This window comes from Cydia strobilella, chromosome Z (assembly GCF_947568885.1).
Source record: "Cydia strobilella chromosome Z, ilCydStro3.1, whole genome shotgun sequence".
In the NCBI taxonomy this organism is placed as follows: Eukaryota; Metazoa; Arthropoda; class Insecta; order Lepidoptera; family Tortricidae; genus Cydia; species Cydia strobilella.
In genome coordinates this window covers 47359884-47372693 of record NC_086068.1, presented here as the reverse complement: position 1 = coordinate 47372693, position 12810 = coordinate 47359884, and the positions used below count along the sequence as shown (strand labels likewise).

Here is a 12810-nt window from a genome sequence, read left to right as displayed (position 1 = left end):
AAGTATAAGCGCCAGTATGACATAACCTGCGTCCACGCCACCCGCGTCGTGATTTGCATATTTTATCTTTTTTTCGAACTACTACTTAAAAATAACGTTAAACTATCTGGTACCCAAGGAACAAACGCTTGTGGAAGTTTACCTACCTACCGCTGAAATGGTTCTGGCAACGAAAACATATCTAATTACTTAAATAGATCGGTAATACCTGCAGATTTTCGATGGGTCGTTGATAGCTGCGTTTACCTTATAGGTACATATATTTCTGGTGATATTCACTAAATAATAGAAGTATTAATAATACTTAGGTATCGCTGTTGCGTGTGGTGAAGCGCCTTATAATTGTTAAGAAAATACAAATTGTATCGCAATTTTCTTTGTTTATAGAAGTCTAATTGATAATAATATTGTATCAATTCAAATAGGAAACAAATCAAACTATTTTATGAAATATTTGGTTATGGATGGTTTATTTCGACATGTGGACTTGGTTACTTTTTCTTTATAGTGTATGATATCTATTGCAGTTTATAATATTGTATCAATTGTTTGTAGGTACAGTCAGCATCCATTACAGTAGCATATATGTAAAACAACGCGCCAAAAGTATCTGCCACCCTCGGTTACTTTTCCAAACAGATTAGAGATAAGTATATCTGGACAGTTCGCGTTCAAAAATATCTGCAACAGTTTAAAATTTATGTATAATGAATATAGAACAATACTTGTTCTATATATGGAGATTATATGTATATCTCCTTTTGTGGCTTGGTCACCCACGGTGAAGCGAAGAGGCAACCAGGGCCGGCCTGTTTGAGGCGCGGGCTGGCCCGAGGAGGACGCTCCAAGTGGGCTGGTTAAGCCCGCTTGTGATGCGCCGAAGGTGGACCGTCGAGGAAGAGGAGTGTCGGTATTGTGGTAAGCCGTTCTCCCTATCCTCGGCGGCCGAGGTGGGATCGCAGGGGAAGAGGAGTGATGGTATTTCGATGCGCCACTCTCCCTATCCCCTGCGAACTTGGCGGGGCCGTTCCGCTGTAGCGGCGTTGGTGGGGCTGCAGAGGAAGAGGAGTGTCGGTGTTACGATGTGCCGTTCTCCCTGTCCTCTACAGCCGAGTTGTGGTTTTGCGGCAGAACCAAAGACCTGATCTGTCGCTGTGGCTTCCTTGTGGCGGGCTCGGGGGGGGTCCGCTACAATACAGAATGGACGCCGAGGAGGAAGGCGCGTCTAAGTTATCTGGCGCGCCTAGCGTGAAGGGCCTTCGGGCATTCGCGAAGGAGCCGCGCTCGTGGGCGGGTACCGCCGGTGGGGTCGCGGATGACAAGCGCAAGCGTTCCTGTAACCCCACCAATAGGGCGGCGAGGCGGCATATGGGGTTTTTTTTAGTGGGTACACCGTGCACCGTGGGCCTCATTAGCCTAGACGGGAGTCCCACATAACCACTCGGGTCACCCCCCGCACCCGGGTGGTATGCGTAATGCATTTTTCCCTCCTAACAAAAAAAAATGGTCGGTGGGCAGTGCTTTGGGGGCTGACCGTACAAAATCGACAGGTAGTTTCATAGAAGCGACATTCCTATGTTTTAAAAACATAGAAGAGAAATAAATTCATCTCATCTGTCTAGATTCTTACTCGTATCATATGATCAAACGTAACTCAATCGATAAAGATGAAGGGTCTAATGATGAAATTTTCGCTCATTTTCAAAGTGCTCAGATACTTATATCTATTACGACCATAATATGTATAATATGTTCTCTCATGGTTATCATTATTAATTTATTATACATAGAAATCATGAGGTATTCTTACATGTGTTTCATGAAATTAAGATTTGTTTATATGATAGAGTTAGATCGAGCTAAGTTGGCAGTGATTTAGATAGCCCAGACACTGCACTGCAAGTGGTATATTTTAAACGTCAAACTTGTATGAAATAATGACGTATAAATAACACTTGCACAGTCTGGTGTAACTCTATAAAGTTATATTGTACAGGAAACCTGATCCTCAACCTGTTCGGCTGCGGCGCCTGCGTGAACATCGCGCAGTCGAACACTGCGACAGACATCGTGCTCATCGCGCTCGCCTTCGGTCTCGCGGTCTTCGCCATCGTCTCAGTGAGTACACTCACTGACTTTAATTGTTGAGCCCTTTAGGGATTACTTTACATTGGACATTTCATACCGTTAGTAATGACAACCAAATTAGATGGAAACCTAAATGGCTCACCAATTAAAGTCCGTGACTGCCTACAAAGTTTAAGTCTTCTCACAACGTTTGACCCGATATCGGACCGGACAAGATGCAAATGCTCTAACAGTACCTAGTTCAGATCTCATAACAGAATAAAATGAACTTTTTCTCAGAGCATAAAGAAAGCCTTGCCAATCTGGTGAAGTCAAAATAACCTTTCAGTCTTAAAGAAATCTTTGTCTTAAAATAGAATCAAGGGGCCGATCTTTGAATTTCGACCGCTAGATTTCGTGTATTTCGTTCAATAATATCTCCACTACTAGGTATTTAAATTCTACTAAACGAGTGGTCAATAGTGTCAATACCACTAGATTGGAAATCAGCATTTCGCCGTTTTCCTCCAATTTTCCAGTGACGAAATCGAGCGATCGAAATTCAAAAATCGCCCGCCAGGCACTTCTAAGTCAATATTCCGTACTACCTACCTACCGCTTATGCCCTCAAACGTAGGTATATATTGGGTTTCTAAAACACCTTGTATAATATAACCGTTATTTAGCCCACTTGAAACTACCGGTTTTACACCCACTACTATTGTTCTTTCTAATAATCAAGTCGTTTTGTCAACGCAATGCACGAGAAATATCACACCTTTGAAACCTGGAGCCATATTCGACTTTTGCTTCTGATATCCTGTGATATCGGAAATATTTTAAAATGGTCATGATAACATAACATGTGTTATGTCTACTTTAATATAGGTACATTGGACTTTTCAACGCATTGTGCATATCATCAATGAACAGTTAGGACCACATTTCATAGCGCTGACTAGACGCCGACGGTTAATAGTACATTATGATACAAGTGTGCTAAGTTGGTCATTACACACCTAGGCGATATTGTGCAATAAGAAAGCCGATGTGTGTAATGACCAATGCACACGCGTATCATACGACGTTTTTCGACACACTTGCAAGGAAAAAACGAAACTTATAAATTAGATTTATTTTGTCAAAACAGTAAAAGTACAATTTTCAAAATGGTGGCTTACAGTTTTAACATCGAATAATTGCACCAAAGCGTGCTGGGCTTGTAGGCACTTATTCGCCAGTTCATTATAGTAAGCTACCAACACGTTTTCCAAGAAAGACTGGGCTGTTTTGCTGATTTTCCATTGTATAAAAGTTTCATATGCCGCCAATTATTTTTCACCCGATTTTGATGGTAAAAGGCTCGGCTCTTGCCTCTATTAGTATTACTGGCAGCGTCAATTTTATGTGTTCTTCATTTTCAAAATATTTTCAATGCTTGAAAATGACATTTTCGACAATATATAAACTAAAAACATGCAAAAGTATTCCAATTTTATGACAAATACGGAAAATGGCTGGCGCGTTATTATTTTTTTACGCACGACTCCATTGCGCGCGCAAGGCAAAGGCGCGAACGAAATCGACTGAAATCGACAAACAGCCAATTAAAAAAATGTAAAAACGCTAATATTTTCGTATTTCTAACCGACGGATGGAGATCAAATCGATAAAATGTTAAGTTTATTCATTAATGTAATTTATGAGATAATTTAATCTATAAATTATGTTTGGTGAGATAAAACCTCTTTAAACTAACATTTGAAACCTAATAGTTGGTTAAAAAAAATGTATCACTCGACCAGATTAAGAAGGCTCCGTTTCCATGCATATTATTAGCAATCAGTTACCTTCTTAACCCAGTCGGATAATATAATGAAAAAGCACGAGTGTTATAATATACTAAAAAGCACGCGTGTTTAATATTTAGGATTATGAGCCAAAAATAGGTGGAATAAAAACGTCGTTTTGAGCAAGTGTGTTGGAAAAGTTATAGTGTGTAAGTATCGAGAATCAAGAAAAAATTATGCTCGAAACGAACCTTACCTTTGGCCTATACTCGTGTAGATGGCGACGCCGTTTGATATTTTACAATATTAACACATATCAGTGAAAGAACATGGGTCAAAAGTCAAAACATGGCGTTCTAAAAAAAACATTTATCCATAGGTACATATAGGTATATAGATATACAGTGTGGAAAGAATAAATGGGCCCTGGAGGGAAAGTACCTCAAAACCTTAAGTTAGCTCATTTTGCTTAAAGGAAACATACTTTTATCTTTGAAAATTAACAAAATTGCATTCAAAGATTTTTCATTTCTTTTTTTAATTTTGCTTGTCTCAACATTTTTGAATACTAAATATTCGATTTTATGGATATTTTATACGACAGACGAGTGTAAGGCCTAATGTTTCTTGGATATATCGAATAGTAGAATAAAATAGCGTGTTTATTTTTTTTTTAATTTATAGTCTGTTCGATTCCCGGGTGAAACAAGCGAATTTCTAAAAAATTTTTGAATGCAGTTTTGTTTCTTTAAAAAAATAAAATATTGTTTCTTTTGAGCAAAATAAGCTAACTTAAGGTTTTAAAGCACTTCCCTCCAGGGCCCATGGGCCCTGGATTAATTCTTTCCACACTGTCTATATATATACATGTTTTTTTTTTTTAGTGCCGTCCAAAACTTTGTTTTGACAGACGGAACACTTATTAGTTTTAAGCCCGAAAGACACTGGAGCCTAATTTCTGATTGTGATGTACGAGTACATTCCGGTTTCGACGTAGTTATCGGAAATATTAAAATTGTAGGGTACAGAAAAGCCCAATGTATTAGGTTAGGTACTTCACTCCTCTTCGATTCTATTGAAATTTGCTCTCTCAAATACCGGAAAGCTATAAAAATGTAAATGTAGTGTTCGGTGGTGGTATGTTCCGGTGAGTCTTTCTGAATACCCGGTATTAATCAGAATGTTTCGTCTTAGCGCCACTTGCACCATCCCACTAACCCGGGGTTGACCGGTTAAACCTGGAGTTACCATGGTTACCAGTACAATTTGACACTGGGTTAACGGTTTAACCGCTTAACCCCGAGTTAGTGGGATAGTGCAAGTGGCGCTTAGTGGTATTTCACTTTTTGAAATACGAGTTCCAACGTGTGACTATAAAAAAGGGAAAGTATGTACTATTCCGTTGAATTTGACTAACCAACTACATAATATTTGGCTCATATCTCGATATAAATCCGTCCAAAAAACTTCTCCTTAAAACAATATCGATCAAAAAATATCAACAGCATCATAGATAAGATAAATCATGTTGTAATAATTTACTGAACGAAGCCACGCGCCAGCGACATTTGCTAATGTTTAACAGTAATCGCAAACAGATGTATAAGATAACGTTTACTCTCTCTAAAGCATCTGATTTAACTCTGCTTGCTTTAGTCGTATATCTATGCACCGAGAGCTAAGCTAAGGCGATAATTGTGTTGACTTAGTGTGTACAGTAGTTTTAAGCCTCTGTTAGCAGGTTGACTGGCATTGTTGGAAGTTCTTCTTCTGTTCAGACTTCATTAGTCGCTTTTTATACTTTACCATGATCGCCCACGGTCACGGCACGTTCTTCCGTCACGACAAAGCTGGGGAGTTCACCTAAATAAGTAGATGCCGTCACTTTTAAATTACCGTGGGTGGTAGTTGACGTCCACGATTTGCCTTCCCTTCAACATCCATGTTAACTAAAACCGTGTGCCGTTTACGTCTACGGTAAGGTATACAAGCGAACACAAAACTTGGAATAGATAATCAATAATCATTCTAGATCGGTAGGTAGGTACTTTGTAACATCCCGCCTTGTAAGGCACAAATCAGAGGCAATGTGCCTTACCTTTAGGTTGGTTTTACTCTGGCACCTCCAAAATTATCGTATAAACACCTCTTCACAATGTCAATGTCAATGATGTCACAGAATTAATAATATAAAAGTTTCGAATTCCCTACTTGTTATTTTTCATATCTTTTCGCAACTGTATTAAAAAACGTCGTTCGATACACGTGCGGAAATGTCATTCTTCACTCGTCCCGAGTCTTGCCACCTATTTTTGTTTAAATGGATATAGTCCCTAGTTGGTCCCGTCTTTGTCAAAATGAGATCCATGAGGAATCCAGGGATCTCCTGAAATCATGTAGGCGTAATACATTATATCGATTTTAGTATTTTCATCAATAAACCAAGCATTTTCATCGAACACAGTGCTATTTGATGTAGTGGAACTGCTGATGGTGACCAGAACGGGACCTCTTTAACAACGCATATATCACTTTTGGCGAGTTTGCCTCTTCGTTATGTTTGTTAAGCAAGTAAGTTCAGAAGGAACATTTGTGTCAAGGTCTAGTTCTGATGATAGGTTCCATGAGGTTCAACAGAAAAATCATGATGGCTTCAGATCAAAGCGCAAAAATGTTGAATGATATGACAGTTTGGCCACAGGAACGAGTTTTGTAGAATGATGCATGACTCGTAAGAAAAATTAAAAAAGGAGAAATAAAATTAATCTTTAAAAAAAAGTATAACCGACTTCAAAAAGGATAATAAAAAATATCATCCCGTTTATGCGCTACAAATCGATACGTTTGAAGTCGGTGCCAAGCCAAATAGTTACAATACTGATTCTTTCTTTCTCATCGAACTACACCAGGGTTGGCATTCTGGTTGACGGCGTGTTGAAGCTTTTACAATTTGGCTGGGCACCGACATCAAACGTATCAGTTGCTAGAGCATATAAAACGGCTTGATATTTTATTTTATCCTTTTTATCCTTTTTGAAGTCGGTTTTACTTTTTTTTAGGGTTCCGTACCCAAAGGGTAAAAACGTAACAGTATTACTAAAACTTCGCTGTCCGTCCGTCCGTCACCAGGCTGTACCTATCTCATGAACCGTGATAGCTAGACAGTTGAAATTTTCACTGATGATGTTATATCTGTTGCCGCTATAACAACAAATACTAAAAACAGAATAAAATAAATACATATTTAAGTGGGGCTCCCATACAACAGACGTAATTTTATTGCCGTTTTTTCGTAATGGTACGTAACCCTACGTGTGTGTGCGCGAGTCCGACTCGCACTTGGCCGGTTTTTTAGTTTATTTTTCTATTTTTTGAGACCTTTCCTACTTGACGCATTCTAACAAGTAGCAGCGTCGACAATGGCTTTATCTCTTGTAGCTTACCAATCTTAAACTTAATATGATGATTGTGTGCAGGCGATAGGTCACGTCTCGGGAGGGCACGTGAACCCGGCGGTAACGGCGGGCCTAGCGTCGGCGGGCCGGGTGAAACCGACGAGGGCGGTGCTGTACGTGATCGCGCAGTGCGCGGGCGCCGCCGCCGGCTCCGGTCTGCTGAAGGCGCTCACGCCGGAGCGCGCCGCGGGCAAGCTCGGAGTCACCGCCCTCGGCGACGACGTTACTCCGCTTCAGGGCTTCGGCATAGAGTTCTTCCTAGGCTTCATACTCGTCTTCGTTGTATGTGGAGTAAGTAGTTATTTGTTATAAATTGTATTTAATTTAAGACAGTATTTCAGACATCACCCATCTGTAAAAACCCAGAGTCAACTTGCTTCACAGAGCCCATGCCTGTAACAATCTGTAATGTCTATAAGTAGAAATAGAAAATCCCACCAAAAACATTTTCATGTAAAATGTTGCAAAGACGAAAACATAAGGCTCGCACTGCAAGCTCCTCTACAAGACATCTGATAGCAGTGATAATTTTTTGACAGTGCGAGCCTTATGGTTTCGTCTTGCCAATATTTTACATGAAAATGTTTTTGGTGGCATTTCATTTATTTTTGTAGTAAGTTGCTTATGACAATCTTCCATCCCCTAATCCCTCCCCATATAAAAACTATCTTACATACCAAATATCAGCTTCCTAGGATTTCAGGAAGTAGCCTAAAGGTTTTGATGATCAAATCGGGGTTTTTTAGATATAAATAAAATCTAAGCTAGCTATGTAATTGAATTTTTTTATGCTTAATAAGTCCACTAATGACATCATATCCCGAGAATTTTGTTTACCTAGTATAATCCAAACCTAAGTTATGGGGTATGAGGGGTTCAAAAAAACGACGAAGCGCTTCGAGAAAATGTAGCTTCGCTCTGCTCGTCTTGGCGAGGGCTCTACCGTGCCCCCAGATAATCTACTTAGGACAAAACCTAGAGCTGGACGAATTGTCGACATGATGGGTTTTTCTACTCGATCTATTAATCGGGTACCTAATGATTCTCCGAGCAATTTTTAGCAGATTATCGATTCGCAGACAACGATTCGCTGAACATCGGTTCGCAGAGTGAGATTTATTTGTAGATGTAACTTTTGGTCGACTAACGTTACGCAGACTCTTGGTTCACATACAGTTCAGTTGGCTTCTGTGTAAATTAGCAGAACTATTACTGGAAGATTTTCATTTGGCAGAGTAATTTTTTCGTTTAAGCAATGTTTAGTCGAATAACCTTTTCACATTTTATACATCGTTATTTTTGAAATAAAAACTTTTTACAAAAAAAAGAAAACCGACTTCAAAAAGGATGAAATAAAATATGATCCTTTTTTAAGTACTTATATGCGTTATGTATGTATAAAAAGTAAGTTACGAAGACGTTAGCGAATATGTAGTATTCGCTAACGAACACACTACATCTCAAACTCGTGGTAAAGCTACAGTTGAACTGCATCAAATCGGTGATTTTCGGGAGGAAATGCTTGAGTTACTTTAGAAAACATCGAAATCACCATACGTGCCTTTAAAAATTGAGGAGTTTCCTAGCTCAATTTCTTATGGATTCTATCATCAGATCAGAACCTCGCAGAATCAATTATGGGAATATCTCGGAGGTAACTTCTTTCAAACAAAAAAAGAATTACTCAATTCCGTCCACGGGTGCCGGTCGTGCCGGAGTAATCGCTGGGAGGTCCTGCTAATCAATATTAATGCCAAATGAACATTCGACTTATTGTGTTTTGACCAATGGTTTCTCAGGTAATTGTGACAGTTTCTAAATGATTATTCTACGAATAGTAAATATGCGTATCAATGATCTGCTTATTGAATACTCTTGCAAACGACTATAATGCGTAATGAGATTCTGCCAACCGTTACTCGACCAAAGAACCCGTCGGCGAATCGTTGTCGGCGAAACAAAAATCGGCGTATTTTTTGTGGGAAAATCAATAGGGCACCCTATTAATCATAGTTACCATCATTTAGTCACGAACACGGATTATATATAGATACTGCAGTCATAATAGGTAGGTACGACTACGACCTCCAAATTTGTAGCAATATTTATTGCATTGTTGTTTTTCTAAATTCTAAATCTTTGGACACAATAAAAAAGGACATTAAGTAGGTATATATTTACATAAATAGTAAATGGAAATAAAATATCGTCGTTATGGTATGTAGGTACAGTTAGCATCAATAGTAGCGGATGAAACAACGCGTCTAAAATATCTGCCACCCTCGAATACTGTTCCAAATGGAGGTAGGGTAGGCAGCCATATCATATCACTACAGTTCGCATTCAATAGTAGGAATCTGTTACACGTTACGGCCACGTTGTGGACAGATCTCTATGGTAACTTCTATTTCTCGGTGGTCTCCATCTCAAATGTTAATTTATCGAAAAATTTGTATTTTTCAATTATCTCCTTCTTTGTATTATACAAAATAATGATAATTTAGTGATAATAATTCAATCCAATTCATAAATAAAAGTATGCAATTTTTCATCAATGTTTTCTTATGACGTTATCATGCAAAATTATCGTCCGTAAGCCGACTTTACCGACAACCAGTTAGAGAATGACTAGACGCGTAGTTTGATCCGCTGTTTTTGATGCTGACTGTAGGTGTAGGTACCTAAAGTGATTAAATCATCAACTGTATAGAGTTAAATGGCGTAACATGAATTTATATTGATTTTGGTTGTGTAAAAATCCACTAAGTACCTCATTACCGGCTCAATGACAAAACGTTATCTACCTACCTACCAGCAGGTAATTATTCAACGTCGAATCCTCGCGCCTGCGGGCTACGTGCCTTTTAAAATAGCACCTAATGATTATAATTATTTTATAACGTCTACGTCATGCCATGAGTACTTTGCCTATTCACTGTTTTATAAAAAACACCAACGTGGGCCGCGGGCAGGGCATGCTTGTGTTTCTCACTACCACATAAATAGACATTCTCATTATAGTAGATTGTTAACCAAGGGTTGAAAGGCACCCATTCCTGTCGAGGTAGTTTGGCGCTCTAACACAGTGAGAGCGCCAATAGCCCGAGACGGAAATGGTGCCTTTTACCCGAGTTAAACACTCTATTTTTCATATCGAATGCGAGTTAACCCCGGGTTAGTAGGATGGCGCAAGTGGCCGTTAATGAATATATGGCGACAAATTCGACAGAATTCTTAGAGAGGATAACAACTTAATAGGATGTCAAGAAAATATACCAGAAGCCTCATTCCTTTGCGTTCTTGTCGTCGCGTGATTGACTACGATATTTTTCGCTTGTCGGTCTATAGGTGCCTATATATAAAAGTAATAGCACTGTTTTTTTTTATTCTCCTTGGACGTAGCTACATAACATAAATAACATAAAACCGATTACCGACTCATTAGTCTGTTCAGACTCCCCTGGGGCTGGGGCCTAGCCAACATGACAATCGATGATAGACTATAACGCCAATTGCATGGAGACTGTATAAAGGAGCCAAATCTCTATGTATGAAAAGTGTCCATCAAAAAACAGTAATTAGGCGGCGCCACCATACACCGAAATACTACCAAAAACAACCTACGTAATTTGGTTATACTAATGTCCCAGAGCCTAACTAGCGCCACCGGAGAGATTAGGAACTATTATTTAAAGCTTAACGCGGTCACTTTTACAACAATTCTGCCATAAGAGATTGCGATCCTTTCTATACCATCCATAGCCAATTGGAACTCGTCGTGTGACTTTTCGTAGCATCTGTCATCCCGATATATTTTTTCTTTTCGTTCGGCGTGTACGATTATTTATTTATTCGTGACATTTTCAACTAAATAAGTCGATAAGGTTGATTTCAAATTCAATCTTCATGGAAATAGCACCTTATTTGTCAATAAGGACAGTAAGCGACAATAAGTACCCTTTTGGTTGAGAATGACACATTTATTTTAAACTTTATTGCACATAAAAAGTGTACAACAGGCGGACTTAATGCTATTATAGGCATTATCTACCAGTCAACCATAGGGCTTAACAGAAAAGATTATCATCTTGGCTAGGCCCCCTGGCCTTTCTCGTCAGCAATTCCATTGCATTTGCTCCTTTTTATTTAAACGGGGTTTCTTGGACACATATTTACTGTAGGTATGTGTATTATTGATACATGGCCTTTCAATAGTTACAATCCTGTTCCGGATATTGATCTAAGGCCTGTGCCGAAAAAAAACTGTAAAAGTCAAACGCCTATAATTTTATTTCCAAGCATTCCTAGCAAGATGACGACAGCTTTCTAATCGCAGTTAAAAGTCCTATTATTATATTATATATTCCAATATGAATAATTCGGTTCTCTGCCTTTTCGCCGAAAATTGTAATGCCGAATTTCACTTACCAACTAACTTTTCGCAGAAATCTCATTTGGGCGAATTTCATTTTCCAACTTTACATAATCCAACCTAACCTAACCCAACCTAGTACGTCATTTTCATTTCCCAACTATGGGGTTGGGAAATGAAATGGTTGCGAAGTAAGGTTATGCCAACGATTGGTTTGTCAAATGAAACTTTGGCGAAAAGTTGGTTGCCAAGTGAAATTCGGCGAAAAAATTTTTGCCAAAAAGGGAGTACAGCGAATAATTTTGGTTTTACGCCATGCGACGTTACACCAGTGAATAGAAGAGATCACTGAAATTTAATATTTTCCAAATGGCAAGAAAAATTTTCAACATCCTCCATGCTTGCTTTCGATACATTTAAAATTACCTCGAAGTTTCGTGTATTTCATAATATAAATAAATCATTTTTCCCCTCACTAGCTCGGAAAGCCGTCTTTTATCCTTTAAAACAAGCAGGGAAAAACGCATTTTATCCACTAGTGGGGAAAGTAATTTGACCTTGGATGGAGCGTGTTTAAGTAGCTTGACAGATAACAAAACGTAAAACGTAAAAAATAATGGTTCGTTCGATATTAATTATCATTAAATAAATGGTTTGAGAATCTAATAAAAAATACCAGATTTAGCTTTATTTAATGATTTTAAGTCATAAACCTTAAAATTCCATAATAAACGGTTGTTTTTTAATAATTATGTTAAATATAATTCTGAACGCACAAGTTAAGTCGATGCAATTTCAAAACGCATCATTGACATTTCATACGTCAGAAATGTCAACATTGTCAAAAAAAATTTTACTTAAAAACTTCTCACGTAAAAGTGGGTACAGAATTTCCAGAGTTTTTTGTTATAATATCGTAAAAAAAATGAGTGATTCCAGTTGATGAATCTAACGCCTGTGGATGTTGCACTTTCCTCGCTATAGAGAGGGGAAAAGTTTTGTGTTACACACGGGTGCAAATGTATTTTACTTCTCGTGTGTTAAAACACTCGCTACGCTCAGGATTCTATTTTAGAATTCGCTTGCTCGTGTTTCAATTCCACACTCGCGGGTAAAATACAACTTT

At 38.5% G+C, this 12810-nt stretch overlaps 1 protein-coding gene across 1 annotated transcript in view; it reads left to right on the top strand.

Moving 5' to 3' along the window:
• LOC134754914 (aquaporin AQPcic) overlaps positions 1 to 12810 on the top strand; it is a 55132-nt gene that overhangs the window by 28107 nt on the left and 14215 nt on the right. Inside the window, exons 3-4 of the mRNA XM_063691388.1 lie at positions 1997 to 2118; positions 7334 to 7603. Of these exons, the coding sequence (XP_063547458.1) occupies positions 1997 to 2118; positions 7334 to 7603 (392 nt within the window). The remainder of the gene's footprint in view (positions 1 to 1996; positions 2119 to 7333; positions 7604 to 12810) is intronic.